The sequence below is a fragment of the Balaenoptera physalus genome (genome assembly GCF_965194825.1).
Source record: "Balaenoptera physalus genome assembly, chromosome: 20".
NCBI classification, from domain to species: Eukaryota; Metazoa; Chordata; class Mammalia; order Artiodactyla; family Balaenopteridae; genus Balaenoptera; species Balaenoptera physalus.
In genome coordinates, this window is record NC_138901.1 from 55,380,918 (window position 1) to 55,397,970 (window position 17,053).

The 17,053-nt window shown below is 41.8% G+C and overlaps 1 protein-coding gene and 1 long non-coding RNA gene across 5 annotated transcripts in view; one reads left to right on the forward strand and one right to left on the reverse strand.

The window, feature by feature from the left end:
* Window positions 1-17,053, reverse strand: part of LOC309649899 — a 309,487-nt gene that overhangs the window by 212,757 nt on the left and 79,677 nt on the right. The gene's annotated exons all lie outside the window — the stretch shown is intronic.
* ALOX15 (arachidonate 15-lipoxygenase) overlaps window positions 1-17,053 on the forward strand; it is a 71,647-nt gene that overhangs the window by 13,539 nt on the left and 41,055 nt on the right. Inside the window, exon 14 of the mRNA XM_082440508.1 lies at window positions 86-7,524. Within this exon, the coding sequence (XP_082296634.1) occupies window positions 86-265 (180 nt within the window). The 3' untranslated portion in view covers window positions 266-7,524. The remainder of the gene's footprint in view (window positions 1-85; window positions 7,525-17,053) is intronic.

Sequence of the window (17,053 nt, forward strand, 5' to 3'; positions counted from 1 at the left end):
AGGAAGGGGGCAGGTACTGGGAGCTGTGGCACTCCAAACTGAGGGTCAGTGAAGCTCTCAGCTGCCTTTTTCCTCTCTGTCCCAGGTGGCTCTGGGTCAACATGAGGAGGAGTATTTTTCGGGCCCTGAGCCCAAGGCTGTGCTGAAGAAGTTCAGGGAGGAGCTGGCTGCCCTGGAAAAAGACATTGAGATCCGGAATGCCAAGCTGGACTTGCCCTACGAATACCTGCGGCCCAGCCTGGTGGAAAACAGTGTGGCCATATGAGTGTCCCTAGCCTTGGGTTGTTTCGGCCCCCTTCCACCCAAGCCACACCCATCCCTTAGTACTCTCAGTCTTGCCCTCCCCAAACCCCATTCTCTTCCCAACTCCCATCCTCCCCAAAGTCACCTTTTCATTGTCTGCGCCCACCGGGAACAAATTTTACTCCAGATGCAGGACCTAGGGACCTTGCCCCTATTTCTTCCGTCCCACCCCCACCCCTTCTTCCTTGATCTTTCAGATCGCCCATAGGGCAGGTTAACAGCCACATTTATACAAACAGTTTCAAGAATAGAATAGGGTGATAATGAATGAATGAATGAACCTTTTATGAATCAAATATGATTTTGAACCTAAACTGAGTTAATGACAGGAAAAAGATATTTTAGACTAATGAAAGAAAAGAATTTAGTCCAAACTATACTAAATCAAATATTGGCAAAAGAATATATAGCACATCTTTCTAACTGGATGGGATTCACTGCTTGTCCTGAGACCAGACACAACACAAAGCAAACCATTAACACAGCAATTCTCAAGATTTTCATTTCATGACTCACTCAGAAAGTGATAAATGGAAGTAAACTGGTTAAACTGCAGAAGCTGCTCTCAGCTGGAGGTATTTGGCCTCAGGGTTTTGCCCAAGGGATCTATATCGATAATCCATTTGCACTTCATCAGTTGGGAAGCTCCAAGTAAAAATGATTAACTGGAAAAGTACTAAAAATCTCATTATTTTAACGGGGGACAACAAAGGAGTCAATAAAATCCAACTTCTGTATCTGATTAAAATGTTGGAAAAATAAACTTGCAAGTTTGATTTCTTAATATGATCATCTGTGGATATTGTAAAACAGAAACTAACAGTAAACACAAACCAGAATTGTTTCCTTTACAGTACGATCAAAGTTGCTTCCTGCCTCTGATTCTATTTAATTTGGCAGAAGACTTATGGGTGATGCTTGGTCTGATTCTTGAAGGAAGAATAGGAAATAAAGAGTTGAGCGGTTGGCGTAGAGTTTAATGCTGGGATCCAGGAGAACCCACAAGGAGGTAAGAGAGAGCATGGCACAGCTTCACACCAGAAATAATGCAGTCTAGCGAGTGCTGCAGTGCAGGGAGGAGCGAGGGGCTAGGAGAGAAGCGGTGGGAAGGAGCGATCTCGTGAAGAACATGTTTCACGCCAGGAAATTAGGCTTGACCTTTAGGAAACAGCCATTGAAGGATTATAAGTAAGGGTATGACAGGGTCCTGGAAGTCACACTCACAGAGGCACCCCCTTCTCCTTGGAGGCCATACCCCGCCACACCCCCTTCTCCTTGGAGGTCACATTCTCTTCTCCTTGGAGGCCACACCCTCTTCTCATTGGAGACCACACCCTCTTCTCATTGGAGACCACACCCCTTCTTGGAGGCCACACCCTCTTCTCATTGGAGGCCACACCCCCTTCTCCTTGGAGGTCACGTTCTCTTCTCATTGGAGGCCACAAGAATGCACAGTGACCAAGTGAACAAGGGCTGAATCTCGGGCAGACAGGCCCTGGGCAGGAGTACGCAGCAGTTTGTTTCCCAGTGAGAGGGCCTGGGCTCTGGCGACTCCACACCGCAGCTTAGTGCTAGGTCTGGGGCAGACAGGCCCAGGAGAAGTCTGTCACAGCGGCAGCCCAGATCTCAGGCAGCAGCACAGCTACCTCAATTCCTGCAGCCACAACACCCTTGACCCCCCAAGCCCCAGCCCACTCCACACCACAGCCTTGTACTAGATCAGGCAGGAGCACAACAGAGAAAGGGGTGCGACCCTGGGCTGCTTCTGAGTGGAACCACGGATGCCTACACAGGTGGCGCAGAGCTTCTCTGTGACTACACGGGCCTCACTTGCTTCAAAAACCGCCACCTGGGAGACAGAGCCTGACTGAACCTGACTCTCAGGGCCTCTACTCCAGCAGCTGGGGAGCAGACCCCACCCTGACAGGATGTTGACAGCCATGGAGCAAAGAGGAAGCCCCGCCCAATATCCAGCACAGGGTCTGGACACCACAACACCAACCACAACCCCTGTACCAAGGGGTTAGCTGCCAGCACGCTCTGAGGAAAGACATGGCTGGCATCCATACCAAAACCAGCCCTTGGGACTTTCCTGGCAGCTTTCACCGCCATGGCCTGGGTTCAATCCCTGGTTAGGGAACTAAGATCCTGCAAGCCACGCAGCACAGCAAAACAACAACAACAACAAAAGCCAGCCCTCGCACCAAAAATAACGGACCCACACGGTCTACACAGGGATACTCTCACATAAAAACAGCCTGCAAGACCACAGTAGATAACTGTTTCTCCTGAATTCCTAGAGACAGAAAAAGTTAAGTAAAATGAAAAAGCAGAGGAACTACTCCCAATTAAAAGAACAAAAGAAATCCCCTGAAAGAACAAATAATGAAACAGACCTCACCAGTCCACCAGACCCCGAGTTAAAAAAGGAGGCAATAAAAATGCTAAAGGAGTAGAGCAGAGATTGGCAAAACATTGTAAATCAACTATACTTCAATTAAAAAATGTTTAAAAATGCTAAGGGAATTAAGAAAGATTATCAACAGAAATGCAGATCACTGTAACAAGGAACTAGAAAACTATAAAGATGAACCAAAGTTAGACAATTAAATTGCCTAGATAAAAACCAATCTAGAAGCAAGGAATAGCAGACTAAATGACACAGAAGAACGAATAAGTGATCTAGAAGATAGACTAATGGAAATTACCCAAATAGAATGACAGGAAGACAAATAAAAAAAAAAAAAGAAAAAGAAAGCAATATATGAGATCTATGGGGTAATACAAAGCGTGCCAACCTACGCATAATAGGGGTTACAGAAGGAAATGAGAGAGAGAGAAGGGGATGGAAAATGTATTTGAATAATATCCAGTCATGATAAAAACTCACCAAAGTGTGGGCATAGAGGGAACATATCTCAATGTAATAAAAGCCACTTAGGACAAACCCACAGCTGACACAATATTCAACAGTGAAAAGCTGAAAGTCTTCCCTCTAAATTCAGAAACAAGACAAGGATGCCCACTCTTACCACTTCTATTCTTTTTCTTTTTTTTTGGCCACACTGCACAGTTTGTGGGATCTTAGTTCACCGACCAGGGACTGAACCTGGGCCACAGCAGTGAAAGCACTGAGTCCTAACCACTGGACTGCCAGGGAACTCCCTCACCACTTCTATTCAACATAGTACTGGAAGTCCTAGCCACAGCAATCAGACAAGAAAAAGAAAGAAAAGGTACACAAATTGGAAGGGAAGAGGTAAAACTGTCACTATTTGCAGATGACATGATAGTCTATAAAGAGGACCCTAAAGTCTCCACACAAAAACTATTAGAATTAATAAATGAATTTAGCAAGGTAGCAGGATACAAGATTAATATACATAAATCTGTTGCATTTCCTTACACTAATAATGAAATATCATAAAGAGCAAGCAAAAAACAATCCCATTTAAAATCATGTCAGAAAAATAAAATACCTAGGAATCAACTTAACCAAGGAGGTGAAATACCTATATGCTGAAAACTATAAAACACTGATAAAGGAAACTGAATATTATTCAAAGAAATGGAAAGATATCCCATTGAATATTCTCTTGAATTGAAAGAATTAATATTGTTAAAATGGCCATACTACCCAAAGCAATCTACAGATTTAATGTAATCCCTTTCAAAATATAAATGACATTTTTCACGGAACTACAACAAATAATCCTAAAATTTACATGGAACCACAAAAGGCCCAGAATTGCCAAAGCAATCCTGAGGAAAAAGAACAAAGCTGGAGACATAACCCTTCCAGACCTCAGACTATACTACAAAGCTTCAGTAATCAAAACAGTGTGGTTTTGGCACAAAAACAGACATATAGGTCAATGGAACAGAGTAGAGAGCCCAGAAATAAACCCACACACCTATGGTTAATTAATCTATGACAAAGGAAGCAAGCCTATACAATGGCGAAAAGATAGTCCCTTCAACAAGTGGTGTTGGGAAAGCTGGATAGCTATATGTAAATCAATGAAACTAGAACACTTCCTCACCCCATATATAAAAATAAACTAAAAATTGTTTAAAGACCTAAATATAAGACATGACACTTTAAAACTCCCAAAAGAGAGCATAGGTAAAACATTCTCAGACGTAAATCACAGCAATATTTCCTTAGATCAGTCTCCCAAGGCAAAAGAAATAAAACGAAAAATAAACACATGGGACCTAATCAAACTTCAAAGCTTCTGCACAGCAAAGAAAACCATCAACAAAATGAAAAGACAACATAAGGAATGAGAGAAAATATATGCAAACAATGTGGCCAACAAGGGGTTAATATCCAAAATATAAAAACAGCTCATACAACTCAATATCAGAAAAACAAACAACCCAATTTAAAAAATCGACCAAAGGGACTTCCCTGGAGGGCCAGTGGTTAAGACTTCGCCTTCCAGTGCAGGGGGTGCGGGTTTGATCCCTAGTCAGGGAGCTAGGATCCCACATGCCTCGCGGCCAAAAAACCAAAACATAAAATAGAAGCAATATTGTAACAAATTCAATAAAGACTTTAGAAAACAATGGACTGAAGACCTAAATAAATATTTCTCCAAAGAAGACACACAAATGACCAACAGGCACATGAAAAGATGCTCAACATTGCTAATTATTCAAGAAATGAAAATCAAAAGCACAATGAGGTATTACATCACACCAGTCAGAATGGATGTCATCAAAAAGTCTACAAATAATAAATGCTGGAGAGGGTGTGGAGAAAAGGGAACCCTCTAGCACTGTTGGTGGGAATGTAAATTGGTGCAGCCACTATGGAGAACAGTATGGACATTCCTTAAACAACTAAAAATAGAGCTACCATATGGTGCAGCAATTCCACTCCTGGGTATATACCTGGAAAAAATGAAAACTCTAATTCAAAAGGATACATGCACCCCAATGTACATAGCAGTACTATTTATAATAGCCAAGACAGGAAACAACCCAAGTGCCCAACAACAGATGATTGGCGTAAGACATACACACACACACAGTGGAATATTACTCAGCCAGAGGCAGCTGGGGAGGGACAAATTAGGAGTATGGGATTAAAAGGCAGAAAATAATATACATAAAATAGATAAGCAACAAGGATTTACTGTATAGCACAGGGAATTATACCAAATATCTTGTAACAACCTATAATGGAATATAATCAGCAAAAAAAAAAAAAACCTGAATCACTATGCTGCACAGCTGAAACTAACACAATATTGTAAATCAACTATACTTCAATTACAAAAAAAACCCAGTATGTTTGCCAAAGTTGGCAGTCCCTCAAAGATTGGTACTATATTACTCCAAGGATAACAAAGAAAAATAATTTCCTTCAGAAAGCATCTTTGAATCAGAGATATTATAAAGGTCATGAGGGCTTCCCTGGTGGTGCAGTAGTTAAGAATCCACCTCCCAATGCAAGGGACACGGGTTTGAGCCCTGGTCCGGGAAGATCCCACATGCCACAGAGCAACTAAGCCCATGTGCCACAACTACTGAGCCTGCGCTCTAGAGCCCGTGAGCCACAACTACTGAAGCCTGTGCGCCTAGAGCTGCTCTGCAACAGAGAAGCCACCACAATGAGAAGCCCGCGCACCACAGCAAGGAGTGGCACCTCATTCGCCGCAACTAGAGAAAGCCTGCGCACAGCAACGAAGACCCAACACAGCCAAAAATAAAAATATATATATATATATAAAGGTCATGAAATCTTCCAAATTAAAAGAGTTTCTATTTTGTTTAATTATAAGAAATTAGTAAGTGCTTTGTAAAAACCCAAGATAAGAAAGTGCAAAGACTAGCTGGGCCAGGGCTAGGTAGAGCTAATACCAAAATTGATGGTGCTTTAGATACAACAGTCTTTAGGAAAGATTCTCTTTAGGTTGGAAGAAAAGGAAATAACTGTCAGAAGAAAATGACATCTTAAAACTTCACAGTCTTTGAAAAGAGAATCAAGTCATTAATTATACTTATTACCTTCCACAAATATATTACATCTGTAATTACATTGGCCTCAAAGGGACAGAGTCTTATTATGGTTTTCATGTTTAAAAGGGTATTTTTAAGTAAAAAAATATATTACTCAATTAAGTTATAGAAATTTAGTTAAATGATAAATATTACATACTGGACGTTCCTCAAAAAACTAAAAATGGAACTACCATATGATCCAGCAATTCCACTCCTGAGTATATATCCAAAGAAAATGAAAACACTAATTTGAGAAGATACATGCACCCCAATGTTCACAGCAGCATTATTTACAATAACCAAGATATGGACGCAACCTAAGTGCCCATCAACAGACGAACAGATAAAGAAGATGTGGTATATATACACAATGGAATATTACTCAGCCATAAAAAAGAATGAAATTTTGCCATTTGCAACAACATGGATGGGCCTGGAGGGTATTAGGCTTAGTGAAATGTCAGGGAAACACAAATATATCACCTATATGTTGAATCTAAAAAATAAAGCAAACTAGTGAATATAACAAAAAAGAAACAGATTCACAGATATAGAGAACAAACAGTGGCTATCAGTAGGGAGAGGGAAGGTGGGAGGGGCAAGATAGAGGTAGGGATTTAAGAGGTACAAACTACTATGTATAAAATAAATGAGCTACAAGGATATATTGTACAGCACAGAGAATAAAGCCAATATTCTATAGTAACTATAAATGGAATTATAATCTATAAACATTTTGAATCACTATGTTGTATATATACCGAAAACTAATATAATATTGTAAATCAACTATACCTCAATTTAAGAAGATAAATATTATATATGGATGAGAAAAATAAAACTCATATAAGTTAACCGTGCAAAACAACTGTTATTCATTAAAAATTTACTCAGTATTCTTTTTTATTTTTTTTGGCTGCGTTGGGTCTTCATTGCTGTGCGTGCGGGCTTTCTCTAGCGGTGGCGAGTGGGGGCTACTCTTTGTTACGGTGCGCGGGCTTCTCATTGTGGTGGCTTCTCTTGTTGCAGAGCATGGGCTCTAGGCGCACGGGCTTCAGTAGCTGTGGCACACGGCTCAGCAGTTGTGGCACACGGGTTTAGTTGCTCCACAGCATGTGGGATCTTCCCGGACCAGGGCTCGAACCTGTGTCCCCTGCATTGGCAGGCGGATTCTTAACCACTGCGCCACCAGGGAAGTCCCTTTACTCAGTATTCTTACTTCAAAATACATTCTTTCTATCTCTCCAAAGTTTTTGGATGACTAAAAGGGAAATTTTTACTCAGCCTTGCTAAGTTATAAGCTAAAGAAAAAATATGTGAATTTACATCAGGCCAACTATTAGTGGTCATAAGAAGCCTTAAACACTTGATACTGAGACTTTTAATTAAGACATAGAAGAACTTACTATTAATCAGTAAAAGAAAAATGAGAGAATCATATTTTAATCACACTAAATTTCAAATCAAGGCAAATCCTCTGATAGATTAAATTGCTTTGTAAATTTTGGGTAGAAGGTAGCTCTACATTATGTCCTGGAATTTTCCAAGTGTGAAATAAAAATACAAAATGATGTTTAAGTTTATGCAAGAATTTACATATGTCTTTTTAAAAGGCTAAAATAAATGTAACTTTCTAAATTCCCTACACTTGCTTTATAGGTCAGATAAGTTACATTACACTGTTATTTAAGAATATATAGGGACTTCTCTGGTGGCGCAGTGGATGGACTCCGCACTCCCAGTGCAGGGGGCCCGGATTCAACCCCTGGTCAGGGAACTAGGTCCCACATGCATGCCACAACTAAGAGTTCACATGCCACAACTAAGGAGCCCGCATGCCACAACTAAGGAGCTGGCGAGCCGCAACTAAAAAAGAGCCCTGGAGCTGCAACTAAGGAGCCCACATACTGCAACTAAGAAGCTGGCGAGCCGCAACTAAGGAGCCCACGAGCTGCAATTAACACCCAGCACAACCAAATAAATAAATAAAAGAATATATAAAAGTATACATGTGTATTCAACTAAATTGGTATGATTTAAATAAAAAATCTTTATAAACTAGTTCTTACAAGTCAGATAAAATTGAAAAATATGTGTAGCTATGAGTTATTCCACTATACTATCTGGGTAGAAGGTTTTAAGATGGCATATTTTTCTGACAAATGCTTATTTTCAATAATGATTATGTTTCATGGTATTAGTTTAAATGTATTTTGTAAAATTCTTAATTGCTTATGAGACCTTAATCTAAATCAAAGTTGAGGTAATTGAGTGAGTAATTTTACTTTATATGGAGGCTACTATTGAAATTAAAAATCACAGAGCAGAGTAAATAAAGCACATGGTTATTGTACAGCCTCCAGATGTCTTCTTGAGTAACATGTTTTTTTTTTTTTTAGGAGAGCCAGTAAAACTCATTTAAAAGAACTAACGCTTCCCATACCGATGTGTTTCTCAGTTTCAGGGAGGGGAGAAAATTTTGGGTCCTATAAAGGGACATGGCGTGTGAACGAATGGGATATATATAATGGAACTAATTCAGCATTCCTATGTCTCCAGGTCTTAAGTTTCTTCCTGTGCAAAATGCCAACGGTTTTATGGCATCTAAGCTTCCTTTATATCATCCAGAACTGTATCTGGCAATTTACTGCCCAATGTAGCAAGCTGTTAGAATCACACCCAGATGTGTCAAAAAACATACCGAACTCAGAATCTCTGTTAAATCCATCTACATCGACAATTTCAGCCTGATGTAAAATAATGCTCCTCTTCCCTTGGCTGGTCGTCCTCAAAATCCACTTCCCAGAAAAGTCCTTGGATTTGTGTTGACATTAACAAACAAAATATCTCTAATCTTCTTCATATGCAAACTTTCTCTTTCAGAATCTGCTGTCACATGTACATGTGTTTTACATTTACATGTCGCTGAATGCTGGGATCCCATTCTGATTACTGGCTCTTGTTGAGGAGTGGGTCCTGAGGGGAATTATTGTCTGTTTTCTTGCATGGGTCTTCCTCTAGTGAGGCGGTTACATCGTGTCTAAGCCAGGGAAGAGCAGCTTCTTCAGGAAAGGAGGGAAAGGGAGGTTCATCTCTATTGGGACGGATACCAGGCACGTGACTCCCTTTCTTGGATATCCACTCAACTACGGAATTTCACCTAATGGGGAGAGTCAGAAGATAAAGTTCCTCTGAACTTTCTTTCCAGGCAACAACCCAACTGTCTAAATAACTTAAGATACGTGCAATGATACATAACTGTTTTTGATACAAATAAACATTCTATTACGTAAGAGTCTTTGAAGCAAAGCATTTGGAGCTTGGCTAGCAGCTTTTTAAATGCAATATTAGGCAGTAGTCAACTCTTAACTCTAAAAAAGCAGGAGAATGACAGTAGTGACTCTCCACATTCAGTGAGACTCCCTGATTCCTAGTCTATCATATGATGGGGAGTAGGTCTGAGGGAGAATTATTATCGTTTTGCATGGGGTCTTCTCTAGTGAGGGGGTAACACCATGTCTAAGCCAGGGAGAGGGAGCTTCTTCAGGAAAAGGGGTGCAAGGGAGGTTTATCTCTAATGAGATGGATGCCAGGAGCATGACTCCCTTTCTCGGATGCCCACTTAACTGTGGAATTTCACCTAATGGAGATAATCAGAAATGAAGATACTCAGTGAGATGTTCAGTGAGACCCACCTGTAGAGTCTACTCCATAAGTTCACTACTGAATGCCTTTGCTAACATTCCATTGGTCACTTCATTGTCAAAACAATAAATCTCTATATTTCTATCATTTGGTAAATATTTATCCTCCCTCCCTTCCTTCCTCCCTCCCTCTCTCCCTTCCTTTCTTTCTTCTGCTAGTCCCATTATACATGCACAGTATTGACAGGTTGTATGATTCTTTAAGTACACATGATGCTTCATCAGTAAGTTTTGTGTATACCATGCTCCAATTTTCTCACTTGTTTATTGACATGAAAGGAAAGAGAGATTGGGAGAGGAAGAGAGAAAGCAATTCAGCTGTACAACTGTCATTATCTCCAACTCATGTCGTTGGTACCTTTCTTAGTCTTTCGCGAGGGAAACAAATATTTTCCTTTTCCTTAGTTTTTAGTCATTCTTATTTCTCTAATAAAATGAGTGGATTTTTTTGCATTTCATTAGAACTTTTTTTGTTGTTCCTAAGATTAAAGTTTATTCTATATAATTTAAAATGTGTTCCCCTCCCCCCTTATTATTAGGACTGTAAGCTTCTGATCATTGGGACCTCTAATCACAAAGATGTCCTTCAGAGATGAAAATACTTAATTCTTTCAGCATCTTCATTCAATCTGCCTCAGGAACACAACTGATGCTGGTTTTGGAAATGAAAATGTCTTGGTCTGTTCAGGCTGCTATAACAAATAACACCAGTAGCGTTAGCTGACACCTCCACCACGTCACATCATTATCATTTCTTTTACGTGGTGAGAACATTTAAGACCTACTCACTTACCAGCTTTCACGTATATATATAGTACAGTATGATTATCTATAATCACAGTGCTGTGCATTACGTTCCCAGAACCTATTCATCTTCTAACTAGAAGTTTGTACGTTTGACCAACATCTCCCCACCCCCCCACCTTTGGTAACCACCATTCTACTCTTTGTTTCTACAAGTTCAGCTTTTTTAGATTTCACATATAAGTGAAATCATACAGCATTTGTCTTTCTCTGACTTATTTCACTTAGCATAATGCCCTCTAGGACCATCCATGTTGTCACAAATGGCAGAATTTCATCCTTTCTCATGGCTGAATAATATTCCAGTGTGTGTGTGTGTGTGTGTGTGTGTGTGTGCTCTTCTTATATTTTTGTGTTCCTATTTGGAACCATTCCTTTCTGCTTAAAAAACTCCTTTTAGTATTTGTTTTTGAGCAGATATGATAGTGATGAATTCTCTGTTTTTTGTTTGTCTAAAAATATCTTTACTTTGTATTTTTGAAGGATATTTTCACTGAGTATAGACTTAGAGGTGAAAGTTATTTTCTCCTAGCACTTTAAAAATATCATTCTGTTGTCTTCTGGTTCCCTCGTTTTTGTTGGGAAATGGAGATGACACCTCAGCTATTGTTCCTTTAGTTATCTTTTTCCCCCCTCTGGCTGCATTTATAGTTTTCTGTTTTTTGTTGTTGTGGTTGTTTGTTTGTTTTAGCACTTTTGCTATTATAAGCCTGGGAGTAGTTTTCTTTGTACTTATTCTGCTTGGGGGCTTGGGGTTCACAGAGATTCTTGAATCTCTGGGTTGATATCTTTACTCAGTTTTGAGAAATTTTTGGCCATTATCTCTTCAAATTGCTTTTGCCTAATTCTCTTTTCTTCTAGAATTCCACATGTTAGAACATGTGTTCTAATTGTGTTCAACATACCTATGCTCTTTATTTTCTATTTTTCCTTCTTTCTCTACTATGTTATTTTCTATTGACCTGTTTTCTGGTTTATTAATCCAGTTTTTTTAACATCTTTATTGGAGTATAATTGCTTTACATATTAATCCAATTTTATGCTGGGTTTATTTGCTGTAAATCTACCTAATTGAAATCGTTATCTCAGCTGTTGCATCATTCAGCTCTAGAGTTGCCATTTGATTCATTTTTATTGATTACAGTTCTCTGGTGAAATTTTTTATCATTTCACCTATTTTCTTCAACACATGAATCCCATTATTTTACAGTCTTTGTTTTGCTAACTCTAATGTCTGCGATTCTCTTTCTTTGACTTCTTCCTCTTGTACTTTTGAATCGAGTCCCGTCTCTTGGCTTGACTAGTACTTTTTTTAAAAAAATTATTTAGTTTTGGCTGCATTGGGTCTTCATTGCTGCACGCGGGCTTTCTCTACTTGCAGCGAGTGGGGGCTACTCTTTGTTGTGGTGCACGGGCTTCTCATCGCGGTGGCTTCCCTTGTTGTGGAGCATGGGCTTTAGGTGCGCGGTCTTCAGTAGTTGTGGCACGCAGGCTCAGTAGTTGTGGAGTAAGGGCTCAGTAGTTGTGGCACACGGGTTTAGTTGCTCCACGGCATGTGGGATCTTCCCGGACCAGGGATCGAACAAGTGTCCCATGCATTGGCAGGCGGATTCTTAACCACTGCACCACCAGGGAGGTCCCACCCTGGGAGCCTTATCTGTTGCTCTGACAAGCATTTGGTCGACCCTGGATGTTGAATTGTCACCTGCTTGCTATGACTTAGATATTTAAATTTTAGTGCTTTTTGTGTTTGTGTTAATAAAGCAATTCTTTGTTTAAAAAAAAACAAAAACAAAAAACAAAACCCAAGTCTCCTACCTTTTAACCTAAGGAGGAACACGATCTAAAATTATAAGTGTTTCTTTTAAGAATGTTGCAAAACTTGTATCTTGCTTCCTGGCAAGATTACATATTAAAGGAAAAAAATTAATTTCAAAGCAAATATATTTCTCAGTTCCTCGGTATAAAAAGTATTTTTTTTCCTTTAGGAAGAGAATACTTTTTCTAATATCAGAATAATATTAAAAAAGTAATAGTTTACTCTTTTCTTCATGGACATTAAGGAGCCTCTGTCTTGAAGGTTTAAGATAACAGTTTAAGATTCAGCTTCCTCTTTCAGGAGAAATAAAAAGTGATTCTGATGGTGTTGAAAATATTAAATACAGTGCATAAGCTTGTTTGCTTAGCTGATAACTCTGCCAGAGGTATCCCTCCGCCCTTTTCCCTTTCCCAGTCCCAGTGTATCCTTAGGGTTTTCCCTTCAGGCTGGGAGTAGAGCTCCCTGGGCAATGCTCAGCCTCTCAATGCTTCCCTGGCACTGGGCAGGTTTCGCTTACCGTTAGCATCAGGGACTGCTAAAGGCAACACCTGGGGGAATTGGAGCAATGGCTATAGCACACCTGGATCAGCACACTTGGGTTCCCTGGCTATACTTCAATCCACTTCCTCTTGGCAATTCAGAGGAGGAGGCGGAGGGTCACTCAAAATTCGCAGGACTCACTGGGGAAGCAGGGTGCTTAGAGATAAAGCTGGACCATTCTGAAGCACCAGTGCTTCCACGAGGGTGAGAAGTAGTCCAGGCTGGTGGAAAGCATTCAGACATTCCTTCTTCCACCCAGGATCTGACCTCCTGACCTAAACTGTTAGAACCTATGTCAAAGAACCAAGCCAAGATACTCATCCACTGGCCACGGTGGTCCAATTCCAGCTGTGGCCCCAGAATGGATGCTGGTGCTCTGGGCACCCAGCTTGGCTCTGGTAGGCATGATCTCTTGGTAATAGTGGTAGAAACACAGCTATCTGGGGACCACGCTCAGAGCAAAGCCAAGAAGCGGAGGCCGGGAGCCAGAGAAATATGGCATTGCTCCAGCGCCAGGATCTGAGAAGGAGAGAGGAAGCCATTGGGCATCGCTGATCAGAGACACGTCATCCAAGTGTACAATGCTGGTCTCTGCAGAGGCAGATCCACCCTTAACTACTGAGCTGAAGAGAGACATCTGTGACTGGGGAGGAATAATAAAGGCAAGAAAAAGGGCAAAGACCTCTCTACCCAATCTATCCTGCTCATCCTGACCTTGGGCCATAGACACACACACTCCTGATGCCTGAATTTCCACCATTACTTGGACTTGAGCTGCTTTCTTCTCAGTTAAGAAACAATTCCTCCGAGACCGATGGACATTGTGCCTCATCTGTGAGGAGTGAACCGCTGGAGTAGGGCACTTAACCATCCTGGAATTATTTGCCCTGTATCACCCTGTCCCCACCTCGCACCCTCCAGCAAACATTCTCAGGCTTCTTTGTCTTTGTACTTGCTGTTCCCTCCGTCCCTGGGAACAAAACCAGGTTGTGGGTCTCCTCCATGTGCAACACTCCCCAGACATGACAAACAGAAGCAACCTGAGTATTCCATACCTCGAGCCCTCCTATGTCAGTACCTGAGGCTGACTTTTCCCCACACATGATAGTTCAGAAGGCATGTCTTAATTCACTTTTTTTGCTCCCTCCCCATTCCTCCACCCCCATGATGTAAGGCTTAGAGAAGGGCCAGGCATGTGATTGGTACTCAGTAAATTTTTTAAAAAATATTTATTTATTTATCTGGCTGCACCGAGTCTTAGTTGCAGCACGCGGGGTCTTCATTGCCCTGTGCAGGATCTTTAGTTGCGGCATGCATGTGGGATCTAGTTCCCTGACAAGGGATCAAACCCGGGCCCCCTGCATTGGGAGTGCAGAGTCTTAACCGCTGGACCACCACGGAAGTCCCGGTACTCAGTAAATATTAAATGAGTGAGGGAAGGAAGGAAAGGATGTCTTTTTCTCCGTGCATCTGGATGATCTCCAGCCGGCCCCTTAACTCTGCTCCCGAGGTCTCTGGGCAGGCATCTGTAGGTTGCAGCCCATACACAGGGAAAGGCCCCTCTGAGTCTAGGCTCTCTAGGGAGCAAAAGGCCTGGCAAACTCTGGGCAGAACGTGAGAGGAAGGGAGGGATGCCAGGTGTCGCTGGGAGCTTCTCACCTGGGCTGTGGTCGCTGCCCTAGCAGGGTTCATTTATAACCCAGCTGCTGGCCCTGCCCTCCAAACAGTCCTGCTCTTGGCTGCACCCTTCCTCTTTCCCTTCTCCCCCCACCCCTCTGAGTCCACCATCTATCCTGTTTGCCCATCCAGGGTGGCTGGCAGCACTTAGAATGGACAGAAGGAGAGTGCTGGCTGCAAGGGCACAGGCATTTAGGGCTCAGCGGGGCTTTAGCAGAGCACCCTCTCTGGGTGTATTCTGGCCTTGGACACTGGAGGCCACCCTAAAGGCGCCCTCTTCCTCTCCCTGCAGCCTTGGGATGGGCTCTGGGGTCAGCAGTCCTGACACTGGGTCAAGGCTTGCCTCAACCTAACCTATTTACATAGTAGCAATTCTTTCATCAGCTCAAAAGTATTTGTACTCCAAGATTCCAACTCAATAGCCTGGTTATATTTACACGGACTGACCCTCTGTACCTAGCGATGGGGGTTGGGGAAGGGGAGGGAGATGGAGCAGGGAGGGGCAGGAATGGAACCGACCTCTTCTTGGTTATTTGTTCTCTATCTTCATAAGATAACTGGCAAATCCAGGAAGGCTCTTTAGCCTACTTTGAGCTTTGAGCGCCACCTGCTGGCTACCAAGCAGTACTAGATGGAGGAGCCTCCCGGTGCTCATAAAGCCAAGAGAAACAGGCAAGCTGTGGAAACCTCAGAGCTGGCGGAAGAACTCTGGAACACTTTGTCTCCCTGTGACTAAAACGAGAGTGTCCAGAAGGGCCTGTATTTTCCTTCTGCTGGTTATAGATGGGCTGCACATGGTGTCTTACGTATGATGAGAGGTCCATGAATACTTAATTTCTCTTTTTCCCAGATCCAGCCTCCCAGTCCCAGCTCCCAGACCCCACGACTGTTCCTGCCCTCAGATCCTCCACTTGCCTGGCTCCTGGCAAAGTCCTGGGTCCAAAATTCAGATTTCCAACTGCACCAGCTCCGATGTCATCTGCCGAACACCCATCTACTGGCTGAGGTCACCGCTGAGGCCACCATGAGGTGCTTCCCAGGGCTGCACCCTGTCTTCAAAGTACAACCTCTACCCTCCACGTCCCCCTTCACTCGGACCCCAGAGAAAAGAAACAGCCCAACAGTTGTTTAGGATTTTAAAAGCCTAAGCCATCTGGCTGGAACGATGTAAACAAAAATGCTTCAAATTCAACAAGCATTCATATGTTATTGTAGCAAAGAATCTTTACAGCAATTTGTGAATGGAGGAGAAGAAGTGTGACGGATGATTGTGTCAAAATCTTGAGCCTTGCGTTTTTATTTTCAATGTTAAACTCTTTTTATGTTGAGCTAATTACAGATTCACACGCAGCTTTAAGAAATAAGACAGAGAGGTCCCATCTGTCCTATTAAGTCAAGTTACTTAGCATTTATTCAGTACATATTGCAGGGCAGCTCTCCAGAATTCTCTAGCAATCAGTATGAAGTAGAGTAGGAATATAATTTGTTAAACAAAAGTGTTGGTTCTGCTTTTGGAGAGCTACCATTTTGCTGGGAAGAAATGTGGTACATATGGGGGGGAAGAAAACAACCAACAACAGCAAGCAGAGAACAATATCTGGAAATAGAGTTGAAATCAAGAGAGATCACCATAAACACTATAGGATCACTGGAGAATGTTCCACAACAACTGAGAAATCTTTAAGAAAGTAGATCAAAGGGCAAACAGAACAGCCCAGATTATTCGTGCCTGCCCAAGGAGAGAGGTGGCTAAAGTCCTGCATGAGGGTGACAGGAGTGGAAGAGAGAAATCAAAAGTCTGGCAATGGAGGAAAATCACTGCAGCATGCCTGAGTGCAAGAATGAGAAAGCTAGGACAGAGGTCTAAGCTTCTGCAACATACAGGAGCACACAGGAATGGGTACTGTTGTCCTGACATAGAAATACTAAAATTTTCTAAAAGTGAGTCCAGTATGTATTGCTAGGTGGAAGGTAGCAAAATAAAACTTACTCTTGTCTAGAAAATATTCTCAAAATCTTGAGACTTTAGATATAGAAGAGAAGGGGGAAAAAAGGATACAAGCTGATGAACCGGAGCAACTGTCAGCAACAGTAATGTCAGGAGAAGAAGCCAGTTTGGGAACAAAGATGAGGTGTTCAGTTTTAGATACAAGGAGTTTAAAGTGTTGGTAGGACGTGCAAGTTAATGTTTGGC